Source organism: Lathamus discolor, chromosome 3 (genome assembly GCF_037157495.1).
Source record: "Lathamus discolor isolate bLatDis1 chromosome 3, bLatDis1.hap1, whole genome shotgun sequence".
NCBI lineage: Eukaryota > Metazoa > Chordata > Aves > Psittaciformes > Psittacidae > Lathamus > Lathamus discolor.
Window position 1 is genome coordinate 89,244,724 of NC_088886.1, and position 15,046 is coordinate 89,259,769.

At 42.6% G+C, this 15,046-nt stretch overlaps 1 protein-coding gene across 1 annotated transcript; it reads left to right on the plus strand.

The window, feature by feature from the left end:
• Nucleotides 1-1,146: 1,146 nt before the first annotated feature.
• LOC136009939 (cilia- and flagella- associated protein 210-like) lies at nucleotides 1,147-10,435 on the plus strand. Its single transcript, XM_065670430.1, has 7 exons — nucleotides 1,147-1,736; nucleotides 2,546-2,702; nucleotides 3,748-3,887; nucleotides 4,170-4,362; nucleotides 4,922-5,086; nucleotides 5,601-5,703; nucleotides 9,554-10,435. Exons 1-6 carry the CDS (start codon nucleotides 1,639-1,641, stop codon nucleotides 5,700-5,702), a joined length of 855 nt encoding a protein of 284 aa, XP_065526502.1. The 5' UTR covers nucleotides 1,147-1,638; the 3' UTR covers nucleotide 5,703; nucleotides 9,554-10,435.
• Nucleotides 10,436-15,046: the final 4,611 nt, after the last annotated feature.

The following is a 15,046-nucleotide window of genomic DNA, read 5'->3' on the forward strand; positions in this document are numbered from 1 at the left end:
AAAACAAATGTTCCACTATAAATGAGTTACATTCTATGAAAATAGAATGTGATTTGATCACAGCCCTTAAAAGGTCACCTAGGAAAGAAATGTAGGTCCCAATGTAACTCTCAATAGCTGCTACAAAAAGAGCAAGGCAAAGAGAGACAGTATCATTGAACTGTTCCTTCAAAAAGACTAACAATGATTCAAGCTTCGGTAAATAGTTCTGATCTGAAGTTGCTTCTCAGAGTCCTCAGCTGATTTACTCTCCAACACGCAAGTCACCCACACATCTCACTCCTTAAGTTTAGTTTCTTTGCCAAAATTTTACCATCATGTTCCTGCCTTGGACAGAGTTAAGGTTTCCTGTAATGACTTTTGTGTAATGACCTGGAGTCTAAATAGGGTATCCCGCCATTCTGCGTTTCACTGGAAACAAAACCCAGGAAACTTGAAGCTTTGTTTTGTTGCACACAACCTTCTGTCCCAGCCCTCCAGCTGCCCGTCTCTGCTGGACAAACTAGAAAATTATGCAAGTTCTAGAAAAAAACAAACAAACCCGAAACTAGTTTTACACAAAGGACGGCTGACAATATTTCAGCTTGGAAACAGGTCTTTTTTGAGCCTGGCTGCAGTAGCAACAGGCTGGGAAGGAAGCACAGGACTTTGAGCAAGACATGAGGCTATAGCGGGTGAAGTCCCTCCTGCAAGCTGAGGGTCAAGCAAAGCTAGTTTTGCCTCCTCTACAGTGTAAAACATCTGGATGCAAGAGGAATGTACTCCTTCCCCAGAGCAGCAGCCACGTCCTCCCTCGAGGAGTCTCTTCCAGGCAGGGAAAGGAAGGAACTTGTCGAAGGAGGGGGAGAACAGACCCCCTCATCCAGCTCCCAGGGGCGCCAGGGGTTTTCCTCAGGGAAAGCAGTGCCCAGGGGCCACTTACTGAGTCCTGCCAGCGGATAAAGGTAAGTCTCCAACACGCAGCTACAGGCAGGCCTAAGTGGATGGGGATTACGTGCGGGAGCGGCAGCCTACAGAGCTAGCCGGAGCGCCGCACCACCGGCTGCGCAGAGCTGAGGCAACCCGGCGGAAAAACCCGCCGAGCTCGGAGCGGAAAGGCGGAGGCGGAGCGGGGCGTTACAGCCTCTTACCGCACGCGGGCTCGTACAAAGAAACGGGTGCTTCATGCACGGGCTGCGGGCGAGGGCGGCTCCGGGACGGGACAGGTCGCGCCGCGCCGGGGCCTCCGCGGTGACTGCCGCTGCTCGGGCCGGCTTTTCTGCCCGACCCGGAGAAAAGAGACGGAGGGAGAAAAGCCCTGAAAGGCCGAGCTGAGCCTCCCTCCTAGAAGGAGCAGTTGACGCCCGCCGGCAGCTCCCGGGCGGGGCGGGGCGCCGTGCTGCTATAAGAGCTGCGGCACAGTCGGCACCGCGCTTTGTGCTGGAGTAACGCTGCTCTCGCTTCAGCATCGGGCAGGGCGGCTCGGGGCCGGGGGAAGCTGGTGGCCGCCGCCTTTGTTCCCTCTCTGGGGGCGGAAGAGCGAGCCCCGACTCCCCGGGGCACTGGGCTGTCCGTAGGGATCCGGCTCTCTCTCAGCAGGCGCTGCCGCTTCCTGGAGAGCCGGGCTCTGGGCCGGCCCGCAGCGAAGAAAAGCCGAGGATGGACCGCGACGGGCCCGACGCTGCTCGGCGGGAGGCAGAAGTGGAGCGCGGGCGCTACTTGGAGCGGCGGGCGGTGGCCCAGGAGCAGCTGGCGCAGTGAGTCCGGCGGGGTGCAGAGGGGAGCGGGGCTGGGCTTCGGCATCTCCCCATGACCAGCTCCGTGCTGCCGGGGCCCGCCAGCACCGCCGGCCGCGGGGGCACGCAGCACAGGCGGCGAGTGCTTTGGCGCCCGCGGCCCAGCCGAGGCGGGAGCGGGTGAGTCACTGCTCGTAAACCATTGTTTGATTCAGCATCGCTCCGCCGTCCGGCTGACAACTCGTCACTTCTCATCACCCCCTTGCTCCTCCGCAACTCCGCTTCCCGGCTTCACAAACGCCTCTTGCTTTCAGGGCAGTCCTAGTAAGTTAAATAAGACTGTCTACATTCTGGCAATGAGAGCAAGTGGCTTGTTTCTCTAAGGCAAAATTCCTCATTCCGATGCCCCCTGCCCACAACCATTCACAGATCCATTGGCACTGCTGATGACCATGGCCACGCCTTGCACAGTGCTGTGGCACTGCTTGGAAGTCAGCTAGCTGACAATGGCCCAGCTTGTGACAGTGAGTGGGCTGACAATTAAAACGGGCTAACCAAATTAAATCTAATATTTGAGTCACTATGTTGGTCATACTTAGTTTTGCTAGTATGGGCTTAACCAGCTCCCTTGCACTAGGACTGAGCTTTAGCCAAAGGACTTGCAGCTGCCTTTGAAAAAAGTGTGGTTCTATTTTTGATCTCTGACATTCTACTTTCACTTCAAAATATTAAGGTTTACTGTTAAACATACCTGTAGCTGTGCAGAATCCGCACCTGTTCGTTACTTTGTGCGGTCCCTAGCACATTTATTCTACTTTTTTCCAATTCAGAATAAAGGAGCACAAACATCAGGCAGATCTGGCCAAGCTAGAAGACAAAAGAGAAGGGGAACAAATACAGTTATTGAACCGATTGTACCAATTGGAAATTCAGAAAGACAGAGAAAAGGCAGAGAAACAAAAAGCTGAACTCTGGAAGCAGCATCAGGTAAGTAACAGGAAGTCAGTTTAAAATGCTTGTTTCACCTTGGCTGCCTGGAGTGAAGCTGTTGCATTTGGCCCACAAATAAATGGGCCTCCTCCAAGAGGAGGTTTCCTTACAGCTTCAGTAGCAGTGGATCATATGCCTATCCTGCCAGCCGCAAGCTGTGTCTTTCCTTTGTGCTTTTGAGAAAGGCCTCTTGGAAGTTGTATTATAGCACCTAAGCTTTGACTGGTCTAAAATGGAAAAAGGCTGCTATAGATATCAAGGAGATTGTCCTTGACTTGAGAACTGAATTTAGGTTCCATGTACCCATTCTTTAAGGCCATTCTTCTTTGTTGGGAAGACGGCATAGCCTGAGACTGAACATGGTATCTTTTCAACTTGTCTTTCCCTTTATGACTGGAGATGTTCAGAGAAATCTGTCAAGACATCCTTACCACATCCAATATTTCCCTCCCCATGCCTGCTTGAGCAAGGAGAAGTGGAGGTACTGTGATGATTCACTGGCATGTGAGAGTAAGAGGAGACAATTCCCACTGAAACCCTACTTGCTTCCCCCCCATACTCTTCTCACCCCAGTTACACAACTTTTACCTCATTTGTTCCCAACTTTTAATACACAATAAAAGCTGTATATACTTATAACTGCCATTTCTGCACGATTACAAAATGCCTTGTGCTTTACAGTTTAGTGGTTCTATAGACTCCTACTGTTCGAGCCCTTCAGTCTGTGCTGTGACTGATGCACAGGATGGGAGCAGTACAGTTGGAGCCAGCGGGGAAGTAGAGCAAAGAACATAACTTAAAGATACTGTGCCATGGGGCTGCAACCACATACTAATTTTACTTTTGTGGTAGTTTGTGGTAAGTAGGTCATAAGAATGTTCCTCCACCTTTGGGTTTCTACTTTCTATAGCTTCACCACTACTACAACCAAAGAACTCTTACTATAGGTTAGGCCTGAAGTTTTTGCTAGATTTTTTTTTTTTTCCCCAGTTCATGTTTTCAAAATCTCTTTCTACATAAAGGCTGTTTTCTACGTAAACAGGAGTATGTAGCTGAAAAGAAAACAATTAAAGCTGAAGAGAAACAAAAAGAAGACAACGAAGATGATCGGATTGAGGCTTATATTAAAGAAAAAGAAATGATGGCTGATCTGACAAGAGAACGAGTTGCTGAGACTAATAGGTAGGTCTAGGGCTACACTTTTCAGCATTAAGATTCAAACTTGCAATTTTGTGACAAATGTTACTCAATTTTGTATCAGCAAAATAGAAACTTTGTGATGCAGGCAATCTTTCTGTAATTAGAGCTCCAGAAAGAAGTAGAACGTACAGAAAAAAAATGACTACCAGTTCCAGTAGTAATTGGTGCTGTTGCGGGTGGAATTGCTGGCTTTGGTAGGAGCAGTGCCCCAGGTAAACTGAGCAGATATCCTGGTATGTTACAACAGCTCATGTTCTTCTGCAGGGTAATCCAGGTGCATAAGGACAAAGCTCTTGAACAACTAACTGCACAGATAAATGAGGCATTTAAGGTTGAAGATGATCGTCTTGCTAGAGGAGCTGCAGCAGTAGAAGATGAATACCAAATAAAAAACAAAGAGAAAGAAGCAAAACAAAAGGCTGCCATTGAAGCTATTGCTGAACACAGAACCACTGTGGTAAGAAACCTAGCCTGTTCTTACTCCTTATTCTGCCATGTACTTCTGAATACCTTTTGGAAACAGCATAGATTCTAGAAAAACAAGTGAGAGGAACATGCAGATTCTCAATTAGCAGCTGCCTCTCAAATGTACTATCTGTAGTTTCAGAACAAACTTCTTAAAGAAGGTGAAAGCAGTAGATGTGATGATACTCTCTCAAAAGTTAAGAGTTAGAAGGCTCCAGAATTGTTGGCAGTTTGTGCAGACTTTTTTCCAGACTCTGCACTCCAGCTGAGGAGCCTGGCCCAGATCATATCTGGAGGCTCTGGTGCCCTGCATCAGCACGCTCCATCAGGGCCACTGACATCTTTCCTGGTCTTCTCTCTCCCTCTCCTACTTCTCTGTTCTGTGTGTATCTGCCACAGCTGCTGAAAGCCCTGGGCTTGGATGCTGGCCAATCACAACAACCGTGCTCATCAGAGCACTGATATGGGGCTGCTTCTGCTAAAAGATATGAGTTCCAGCTTAGCAGGCTAGCTCCTTGGTTATCCTTTCTTGTGTATTTTATAAAATACAGATGAAGATGAAAGTAGAAAAGGAGAAAGAAGAAAAAGCAGAGGGTGAGAGGGATCGTAATCAGCGGATGACGGCAGATCGCACCTACCTGGAAAAGGAAAAAGACATGAAACAAAGACAACATGATGCCAGCATGGAAGTACAGAAATTTCAGATCGAGCAAATGGTAAGCAGAAGAGCTGTAACCTGTCAATGCCTTCAGAAAGAAGTATGCTTCTAAAGCCATAGGATTAGATTTCCTAGATGTTTGTTTTTACCTGTAAGCATTGCACGTGCTGAAGCTGGGGACCAGCTTCCTCTCAGAGCAGTGGAACAGAAGCCTCTTCCAAGCTGACTTGGCCCATGCTGGTCACGGAGGATGACCTGAGAGGGCTGGTAAAAAGAAAGAGATCAACAATGACAGATCATATCCTGTCCTATATCATTATGTCATTTTTTTCCAACCATATCACTGTTTTCCTTTTGTATCTTCTGGAAAGAGTAGCAGTCACTGAGCTATTCAGTCTACCTTTTTCATGGCGGGGTATGGCAGGGGAAAGAAGCTGAGAAGGATGATATTTGACAAGTATCAACTAACTACAAACTAATATTACTTCAGAACTCCTGTAAGCTCATCCTCTTGAGTTTTAAGGGAAAGTATGCTGTGAAAGAAATACTAAGCTTTGTTACTCCCTTATCAGGCTGAAAAGCGGGCAAAAAAACAGCAGGAAAAGCAAGATGACTTGGACTACGATGCTCAGAGAGAAGCTGGTTTCTGTAAGGATCGAGCATTTCGGAGATAAAGTGAGTAACTGACTCAATGCCATTAGTGGATCTAATTTTTATTCTCTCCAAGCTTCTAAGGAAGTACCAAGACCTGGGCTTCTTAACTACCAAACCTGCAAGATTAGTGGAGTGTATACATGTGCAGTATTACAAAACAACTCAGGGGTCGTGGGAAGGATGGTTGATAAGAGGATTCTCTATGTTCCTCCTGCCAAATGTACGTGAGCCCCCAAGGTTGCTCAGGGACTGAGCATTGTGCAGGCGTGTTACAGCTTGTGTTGCCCCCTCAAAGCCCTGCCTGATGACAGGGACAAGAGCTCCGAGCCAGCACACACCAGGAATTGTCTTGGTTGGTCCATCCTGCTGTGGCCTGGGCTGCTACTAGGTTTTGGACAACAGGACATGGCGGGGTGGAGCCAAAGGGCTCCCAGTACCCATGTCAGTTAAGAGTGGCCCATAAGGAGCTTGTTTGTAGAGTGAGGAAGTTGCTGCTGAGAACTTTACACCCATGATGTGTGTTTTTCAGAGGTTTTGCCTAGAATAGCTCTAGCCACTGCTTGGAGCACATCTTCCTATTTAAGTTTCATCCAAAAGGGTCCAGATTGTGATCACTCTGTAATGTGAACCAAAGCACAGTAAGTAGGAACAACCAAGAGACTTGTTTCAACAACTCGTAATCTAAACTAAAATGCTAACACTGCTGAACTATCAACTAAAAGAGACACAGCTCTCTCCAATAATCTTGGAGTAATGTATTTTTTAAATTACATATTTTAAAAAAAGAGACATGGCAATTAAGTTGTGAAACTGTCTCTAAAAATCTTTTACTTAGTTCACTAATGAAAGATTTGTTTCCCTTCTCTGAGCCAGTGCTCCTTTTACTACTTCAAGCTTTTTTCAGCAAGCAGAAAGAATGAAAACTTTTATTAAAGCCTTTTGATCACAGAAGCTGGAGCCTTGAGAAGCACTGACTACAGCAGAAGTGGTGCTGAAACCTGCAGAGCTTGGTAACGCTCCAAATGCATCCTCAAGTGCGTATTTGCATGTGCTCACTACCATACAATTGGTGAGTTAAATGGGTTTTAGTCTACTTCTACAGCAGCAAGAACCAAGGTGGACTGCAGCCTGATTTCCTGCTCTGCTTCAAGAAATGCCCTGTTCTGCAGATTATGTATGTCTGCATTTGAAGTCTACAACCTGCTTCCATGGGGCTTATACCATTTTTATTGTGAACATCTACAGAAATATCAAAATCAACTGACAGAAAACAACTCTTCCTTTCAGTACACCTAGACTGAAGTATCTTTTTTAAAGCACATTGGCTACATACTGATTTAGTTACCATGATTCATGCTGGATTTTTTTCATGCTGAATTTGGGTATCTCTTTATTCCATAGTCTGAGATGCACATGCTTTGTGTGCCTGCTTTAAATGACAAGCTGTAGTTACTAATCCTCTATAAAAGCCGGCAAAAAAATATTCAAGCGTTTTAAGAACATGAAGAAATACTCCAGGTTCTAAAATTTTCAGTGAAAAGGCATTTTAGTAACATCTCATTGTCTCTTACAGTTTTCCTACATGAAAGGCAAGAATTGGAAAGCTGCTTGCAGGAATAAAACAGAAGACTAAAATCTGTTTATGGTATGTTTAAGATTACAGGAAAAAAATAGAGGAAATAGGCTGAGAGAACAGCTCCTTGTGCAAGCAAAAGGAAGCTATTCAGCAAATAGATGAGAATCAGTCTGGCAATGAAAAATTCCTTAAAGAGCCAAACTCTTCTCAGCAGAGTCAGGTGACTGATATAACAAGCTGTGACATGGGACATCAGGCTGAGTAGTCACAAAAGCCTGCTTCACCAGGAGGTGGTGGAATCACTACTTGTGAAGGCTTTAAAGATGTCCCATGTAAGGCAGGAGGTTGGTCTAGCTGACCATCAGAGGTCCTTTTCAGCTATCATTTAAAGATGGCAACAGAATACATAGAGATCAGCTGCAGCTGATAAGGAAAACTGCTGACCTGGAATAATCTCCTAATTGAGAGGTACCTCTGATCTAATGCCTAGCATCAATTAATAGCTAGAAAATCAGAATATTATTTGAGAAATTATTTTACTGGTAAACTTCAATTACTGTTTTTGCTCAACAAAGCACCCTGTCAGATGGTCTGCTACTTTAGGAAGTTGTAGCAGATGAGAAACATAATAGGTGTTGGCCTTACTACAAGGCCAAGACCTTAGAAATGCAAGACAACCCTTGGAGGGACTGAAACATACCTCAAAATCCAACTGCATATTTTGCAAACCTGTCACCCAACTCTGGATGTGGAGCAGCAACTGAAGTTTAAACAGGCAGGACTCCAGCATCGAAGATGGTATTCTCCCAACAGTAACACAACTCGATACCTGTGGCTGTGATACCCTTGTAAGACAGTGCTTTCATCATGGATCTAATAAAACTCCTATCTAGGAAACTAAGAGAGGAGCTTTCTAAAATGCTTTCTCTGCTAAGGGAATGTGAGTTGACTCACTGTGCAGCTCTTTACTGTTAGGTAGTGTTCCAGGCTGGAGTTGTTACTTCTGTTGAAGTTCTTTTTAAGATGACAGCCTTTGCCACTGCTTGGCTCTGAGGAAGTCTGAAGAGGACACATACCTGGAAACAAAACTGCCTACAAACAGAAGAGTTGGTGCTCCAAGATTTGGGACTGCTAAGGGTGGACACTTTCATGTTCCAGTACAGACTGGCTGGGTACTCCTGAAAAACAAAGAATTTGTATTTATTTGTTTGTTTTTCCCAAAGCTCACTGGTCATGTTAGAACAAATTATTTGTTCTGTTTCAACAGGTAATTTTTTTCAGATGCCTGTTATTACCTTATACCTTTCTGGTATCTCTTGAATGGAAGAGTGCTACAGCTAGTTTGTAATCTTCCTTCCTGTTCTGGCACTGCATCTTTGAGATAAAGAAAATCTGCTACTTACAAATAGCTCTTAAAACCCCCCAAAACAGCACTAACACAAAACCAACCCTTATCTCTGACAGCTAAGACTAAGAGGGAGTTGAAGGCCAAAGATGTAACAAGACCACATGTCATCTTTGGAATTATTTTAAAGGAATTCCTTTCTATTTAAAATAAGCTGTGCTATAGGCTTCATTAAAGTTGTAATATATGTAGTCATTCCCTTTACATTCCTGCCCTGCCACCATTACAATTTAAGCTTTTTCTAGTTTTGGTGCATCATGGTCTTTGATGGCAAGAACTAGATACCCAAGTGGATATATAAATGATTCAAACCCACCCTTTAATCTGTTAATCTCTAGAAAGCAGTCTTAAAAGCATAGTTGTTCATAGCTGGTTGAGACTGTATTGCATAAACCAGCATGCCACTTTTTTTCTGTAGGCTTCCTTGTCTCCAGTATATTATCCAGGGAAATGCACAATTCAGTCAGGTGATGAAGGGTTTAAACATCAGAACTGCAGGTCCAGTAAAATTCAACATTACATCTCTGTTAACATAATAGTAATTACCCCTCTTAAATGAGTAGCACCTGGTCTGACTCCTTTTCTATTTAAAGGGAAAAAGTGGGAAAGGTTAGAAAGCCGCAACATGTACTGGAAGAAGCAATAGTTACTGAGCAGATCAGAGACAGGATTGAAGATGAAACCACCAATATCTGGGAAATACAGATCCAGCAACTGGTACAGTGGCATAGTGGAAAAGGGACACATTGGACACTCTTTGGTAAAGCTTAGTCATATATAAGACAAGTATTTATGCATTGGTTTCAATTACAGATGATCAGAGCACGTACATATAATTGTACAGTAGTTGCTAATTATACAGCAAGACTTAAACTCTGTTTCTTCTTCAGAAATACATCTGATAACTGCAGAAGTATCTACTAAGGAATAAGAAGCTAGCCACTGTCTCCTTACAAGTTAGATGTGCCTGCGAAACCTATCAGTGCCTAACAGCTGGAGCAAATTATAAGGCGTGCTATTTGCCAAAAACGGCCTATACTCAACTTCAGCTCAACAACAAAGTGCCACAGCTTGCAACTGTATCAGTACCTGCTCTAGTTTTATTATGGAACAAAGCAGTAGATTCACTTTCTAGAAGTCAAGAGGTAACAACCAAAGGTAAACTATCAACTCATCTGCACTGTATTCGAGTCTTGCTGGGCCTCCAGGCTTCATTCAAAGCTTATGCTTTGGCTTAAAAAAAAATTTCTTGCTGAACAAATAATAAAATTGAGTACGCTGTTTAAAAACATCTGCCCGTATCAATAAGCTTAATGGTGACAGTACCTTTTATTTGTTACAGTTTTCTATTTGTGACTTTGGAGAATGCAATCGAAGATAGTATTCCTATCTTGAGAAAGTTGTGGCACTGACTGAGTCTAATCCTTTATGGGAAAGCGATGTCTCCATTAAGACTGTGGGTATCTAGCATACAAGTTTCTGAAAGGACTGTAGGGAATGGGAAAAGTACTTTGTTGCTTTCTCCTAAGCACTGCTGCCAGCACAGCCAGGTTGCCAGGCTGCTAGTAGGTGACTTTTTGATCAAAATTTATTCTTTCACTCAGTTCTAAACTGAATGTAAGCTGTCTTACCACTATTTTTGAATGCACACCATGAACAGGGAGTTCTGTAACTAGTGAAAGCTACTGTGCTTCACACACAAGACTTATATTTCTGTAAGTACAAGATCAAAGTTTGCCATTAGCAAAATAAACTATCAGTACCACAGTCAATCCATTATATGGCTGCATTTTTATGTATGTTACAATATACAGTGAATAGACTGTCATTTGTCATTTCTGTAGTAGACATTCTAATTCCATCTACAACTCAACACTATCATCCAATTTAGCATGGAATAAAAATCTGACTATTCACATCTTCAGTAAAAATGAACAGACTGGTTTAACTGAAGAGGTAGTGCCCTGAAATCAAGTCACCATACTTTGTAAAGCTGTACAGACAGTACTACCACTTTAAAAGGCTGGAGATTTGACACTCACAAGCACATTTACACACACAGGTTGCACCATATGACTCAGAAGTGAATATTGATCTAAATACAGAAGATGCTAAGTAATACTGCAAGAAGCACACATGGCAGACATACGGAATACACTAACAAATATGCAAAAAGGAATTTATTTGAGAAGTGTTTTAATACACAAGCTGTACATTCCATATCAGCTACTTATTCTCCCGGCTGACAACTGGATCTTCCCTGTCTGTAAATTACAAAATGCCCAAAGACTGAGGTTTCCACATACTCTGCTAAATATTACATGCACAATACTGCCTCTGTGATTAACCACAATTCTTTTAGCTGGTGAAGGAAACCAGTAATCAGCTAGTTCCTCTTACCACTGAACATAAATTAATAGGCTTAACTTCTTTTCAATCCTTCCAGCCATTCTTTTCATTAGCAGTTATGGCAAAAGCCATACACCGACTACTTTTTATATACAGTTACATAGATATGCACAGGATATGTAAGAATGTCTAACACATGTACCAGAAGTACCTGTGCAGCAAAATGGAAAGCTAAAGTTTTAAGCTAGACAACTGCGGAATTCTACCAAACTCAAATTTTGTAAAATGCAAAAAGTTCAGACTTCTGATACGAATTTTCTTAAATAATTCCATTAAACACTGCATTAGGAAAAGTACTATTTTCAGCAAAAGAAGGAAAGTGCAAGTAACAGTTCTTTACATTTCTATCACATTGACTCCAGCAGTGTGAAGATTAATTTTGTCACTGGTATTCTCCAGGTTAAGTTCACACACACACATGCACACACACATACACACCACACACAAATAAAACCCACAAAGCAACTCTGTTGCTAAAATACTGCCTTTTCTCACAAAGCTGTTCCTCAAGTATTGGAGAGAGAATACATGATTTAAAAGAGGGATCTTTGATAAAGCATAGCATGAATAACTCTAGGTTTTCTATTATAAGGTAAGTCCTAAAATCAGGGATATACATTTTTGTCAATCAGACAAGCAATCAGTCTACTAAGCCCCTACAAGGGTGTCAAAATATACTTAATTGGCTCCAAATACATCAACATTTCCAGGAAAGGAGGGTAAAGGACTGCTTTTTTTTATGTTTAAGTTAATACAAAATCCACTTGCCAGACTGACACTATGACAAATTAGACATTGTTAGGGGATCACTGCAAATTCTTCAGGGCATCTGACATAGACCACTGCAAGAAAAGTCTATAGTGTGGGATTTCAACTAGCAAGTCAGAATTTTAACCTAAAATTTTGACAACTAAATAGAAAAAAGGGGTTTTTCTTCAAAGCAAAGCAACAACTGCAACACTGGCTGTGTCAAAGAATTCACAGACAGCAACGCATCTTTTACAGGCAACAGCGTCTACACAACCTTATGTTATATCCACCCACCCTCACTAAGAATTTGTGCCTCCAAGTTGATGGCAGTACCCAGAAAATCCAACACCAAACAACAGTCTCTTTCTGCTGAAGTTTGGAAAGCTACTGCCAATACTAAATTCAGTATTCCATGTATACACAGGCTGTATGGTAGTAGTCAAATGTCAGTATCTATTGTCAGTATCTCTATCTCAATAAGAAAGAGAATGCATGTCTAATGGGAAATTTTATCAAGCCTGTATATAAACTTAAAGAACTGCTTACAAAGTTAGTTCCATACACCCTGCCCTCCTTTTACTGAGTCTTCAGGTTCACACATTCTCTGGATTAAGGTCAGTTCTAGGGTACTGACAGAAAAAGCTGTCCTCTCAATGTGCTATTTTCCACATTTGCAAGGAACAACCACAAGCATTGTTTTGATTACCTCTGGTACACATACAAGTATTGCTTTTAAATATGCTTCCAGTCCAGTTTTCTAAGCCAAAAGCCAACAAGCTGTGACACAGCTGCCAAACACAGCATTGAGCCACACTGTGGCTACAGCACAAGGCAGTTACTATGAAGCTGGGAACAGGGAAGCTCTGCCAAAGAGCGAAGAAACAGTTCCTGGACAGCAGGAGCAGCAGTCACTGCCTCACAAGGCAGCAAGAGCTCACTGGTGCTTGGGATGTCTGTGGGATAGTGCTTCTTCAGTCCCACCAAATTTTTTATCAACATTCTCAATTTCCAAGAAAAAGCACAAATCTGTTAAATCCTCCCTCTTACAAGGGAGGGAAACACAAGTACACTTGTGTTTCAGTTTAAACAAAGTGATCAGCACTAAACCAATTCAGCACCAAGTATGACACAGGCAAAGGTATGCACCATCAAGAGATCAAGTGTATTCCACTGTGTGTAACTAAAAATAACCAACTTCTCACAAAGTACATTAAAACCCAAGAAAATTATCTTTGTGACACCAACTCAGATGAATTTTAATAAACTATAAAATAATTTAGAGCTCACTTTGTACCAGTACTTTTCAGAACTGTAACAAAGCAGTCAGTATGAAAGGGCATCTTCTGAAATAACTATACACAACTGTAAACTATTATTGGATATAATCTCCATTTTGAGATTTTGAATTAAGGACTTTGCAACTTACTTTGTAACAATTGCTATGGATTGCCTTATTGCTGCTTTTTCCCCTCTTCTGCAGTAGTCAGTACCGTTGAAGGATTTTGCAATTGTTTGCATGCTTATATGAGCTTCAGTGGTATTGGCAACAATATTAGTAGCGCAAATGTACTTCTTCAGCAATAGTTTACTTGTGGGTCAGCTCCATAAAAATAATGAGAACACTGCAACAAAGAGCTTTTAAATGAGACTGTGAAGCACATGGCATGCATAGCACCAACTAAATGCACCAAGGAAATCTCTCTCCAAGGCTGCCATACAGTTCTCTTAAGCCTAATTTCCTTTTTCTTACTAGAGTCCCCCAAAACAGGACTACATCTTCTCCATACAGAGTTCAGAGTGGCTTCACATGGAACAGGCCTACTATACAGGTCTTTGGGCCACTACTATAAGCGGTTTTAACTAACAGCTGTATCCTCCACCCACGTGTGGACTTGGGAAACATTTTGACACATTCTGTGTAAAACAACCACTGAAATGTGAAATTCATACTAAAACACAGGGAAAAGTTGATAGCCAAAGCAGCTCCACTCAAGTATTCTGCCAAAAAGTAACATTACACACTTCTAGTTTTCTTCCCTTGAAAAGGCTGCTTATGTGGTTCACAAACCTGGATTTCCTTTTGCTTTCAAAACAGAACCACCTGTTTTCCTTTAGAATAACAACTGCCTGGATCACATCAAGCCAAGTTTCAGCAATTCTGCTGATCTGCTGTAGACACACACTGATCACAAAGTGGGTTATATAGCAAAAATGTCAAATCCTAACAAAGACAGGAAGAACAAGTTATGCCGTATACTCAAAAGATATGCCAAAAAAAAACCCAAAATTTTTTAAGCATTGTTTTGCTTCAACACAGCTTTACATCAGTGCTCATCACTTCTGAAGAATTTCAAGATTTGCCAACCTTCGGGGTGACTAGTTGAAAGGATCAAAAGCAGCGCTGAGGTTTGTACCCAATCTATCCTTCTCTCAGACCACTACCACATCCCAGCTGCTCTTTGTTGATGAATGTGGGCACTCCTGTAGCAACACAAATCAACCTCCTCCTCTTTCTTATGAAGATGTGGAGGTGGATCCTAGAGGCAGGAAAGAAAAGCAGAAAAGGGAGGGATTGGTTTGAGGCAGACATACACATAGTAGGGAATGCGGAGGAATTGAGAGTACAGTCTTCAGAACAAGGGGATGGAGGGAGGAAAGCAAAGTTTTGTTTTAAAAAAAATTAAGAGCCTGTCTTAAACACCACTTGAAATTCTGCTCCAGCTACCCCAAGCTCCACTGCTGGAGAACTGCAGTAGCCTTCTCACAGGCTGCAGAGAAGCAGCGAGAGTAGAAAGGATTTCTTTGTTCCTTATTCCGACACCCACTGTGAATTCTGGTATTCTGCTTCATCTCTGTGCATCCATTAATTAGCAACTGAGGCAGGGTAGTTTGAACCATCCAAGCTGAATTTTCTGCAGCAGACAAACACAGAAGCATGGAACAGAAAGAGAAGGTTACAGAGAAAATAATTACATTGATAAGCACTTAATTTTTTTTTTTTTGTTTAGGACAAAGAAATAACTCCCAAGCACAGATGACAATGACAGAAGTACAGTGAACATTTAAGTAAATCAGTTCACTTCATGATTACAAAAAACCCCAACAATGTAGTTTTCCTCTATAAACTGTTTTCCTTAGGATTTATACCTACTGAAATACAGATGTAGCAACAGCAGCGATGAGCATCTCGCAACATCCTCCTAGCTTTAAGATGACATGTAGTA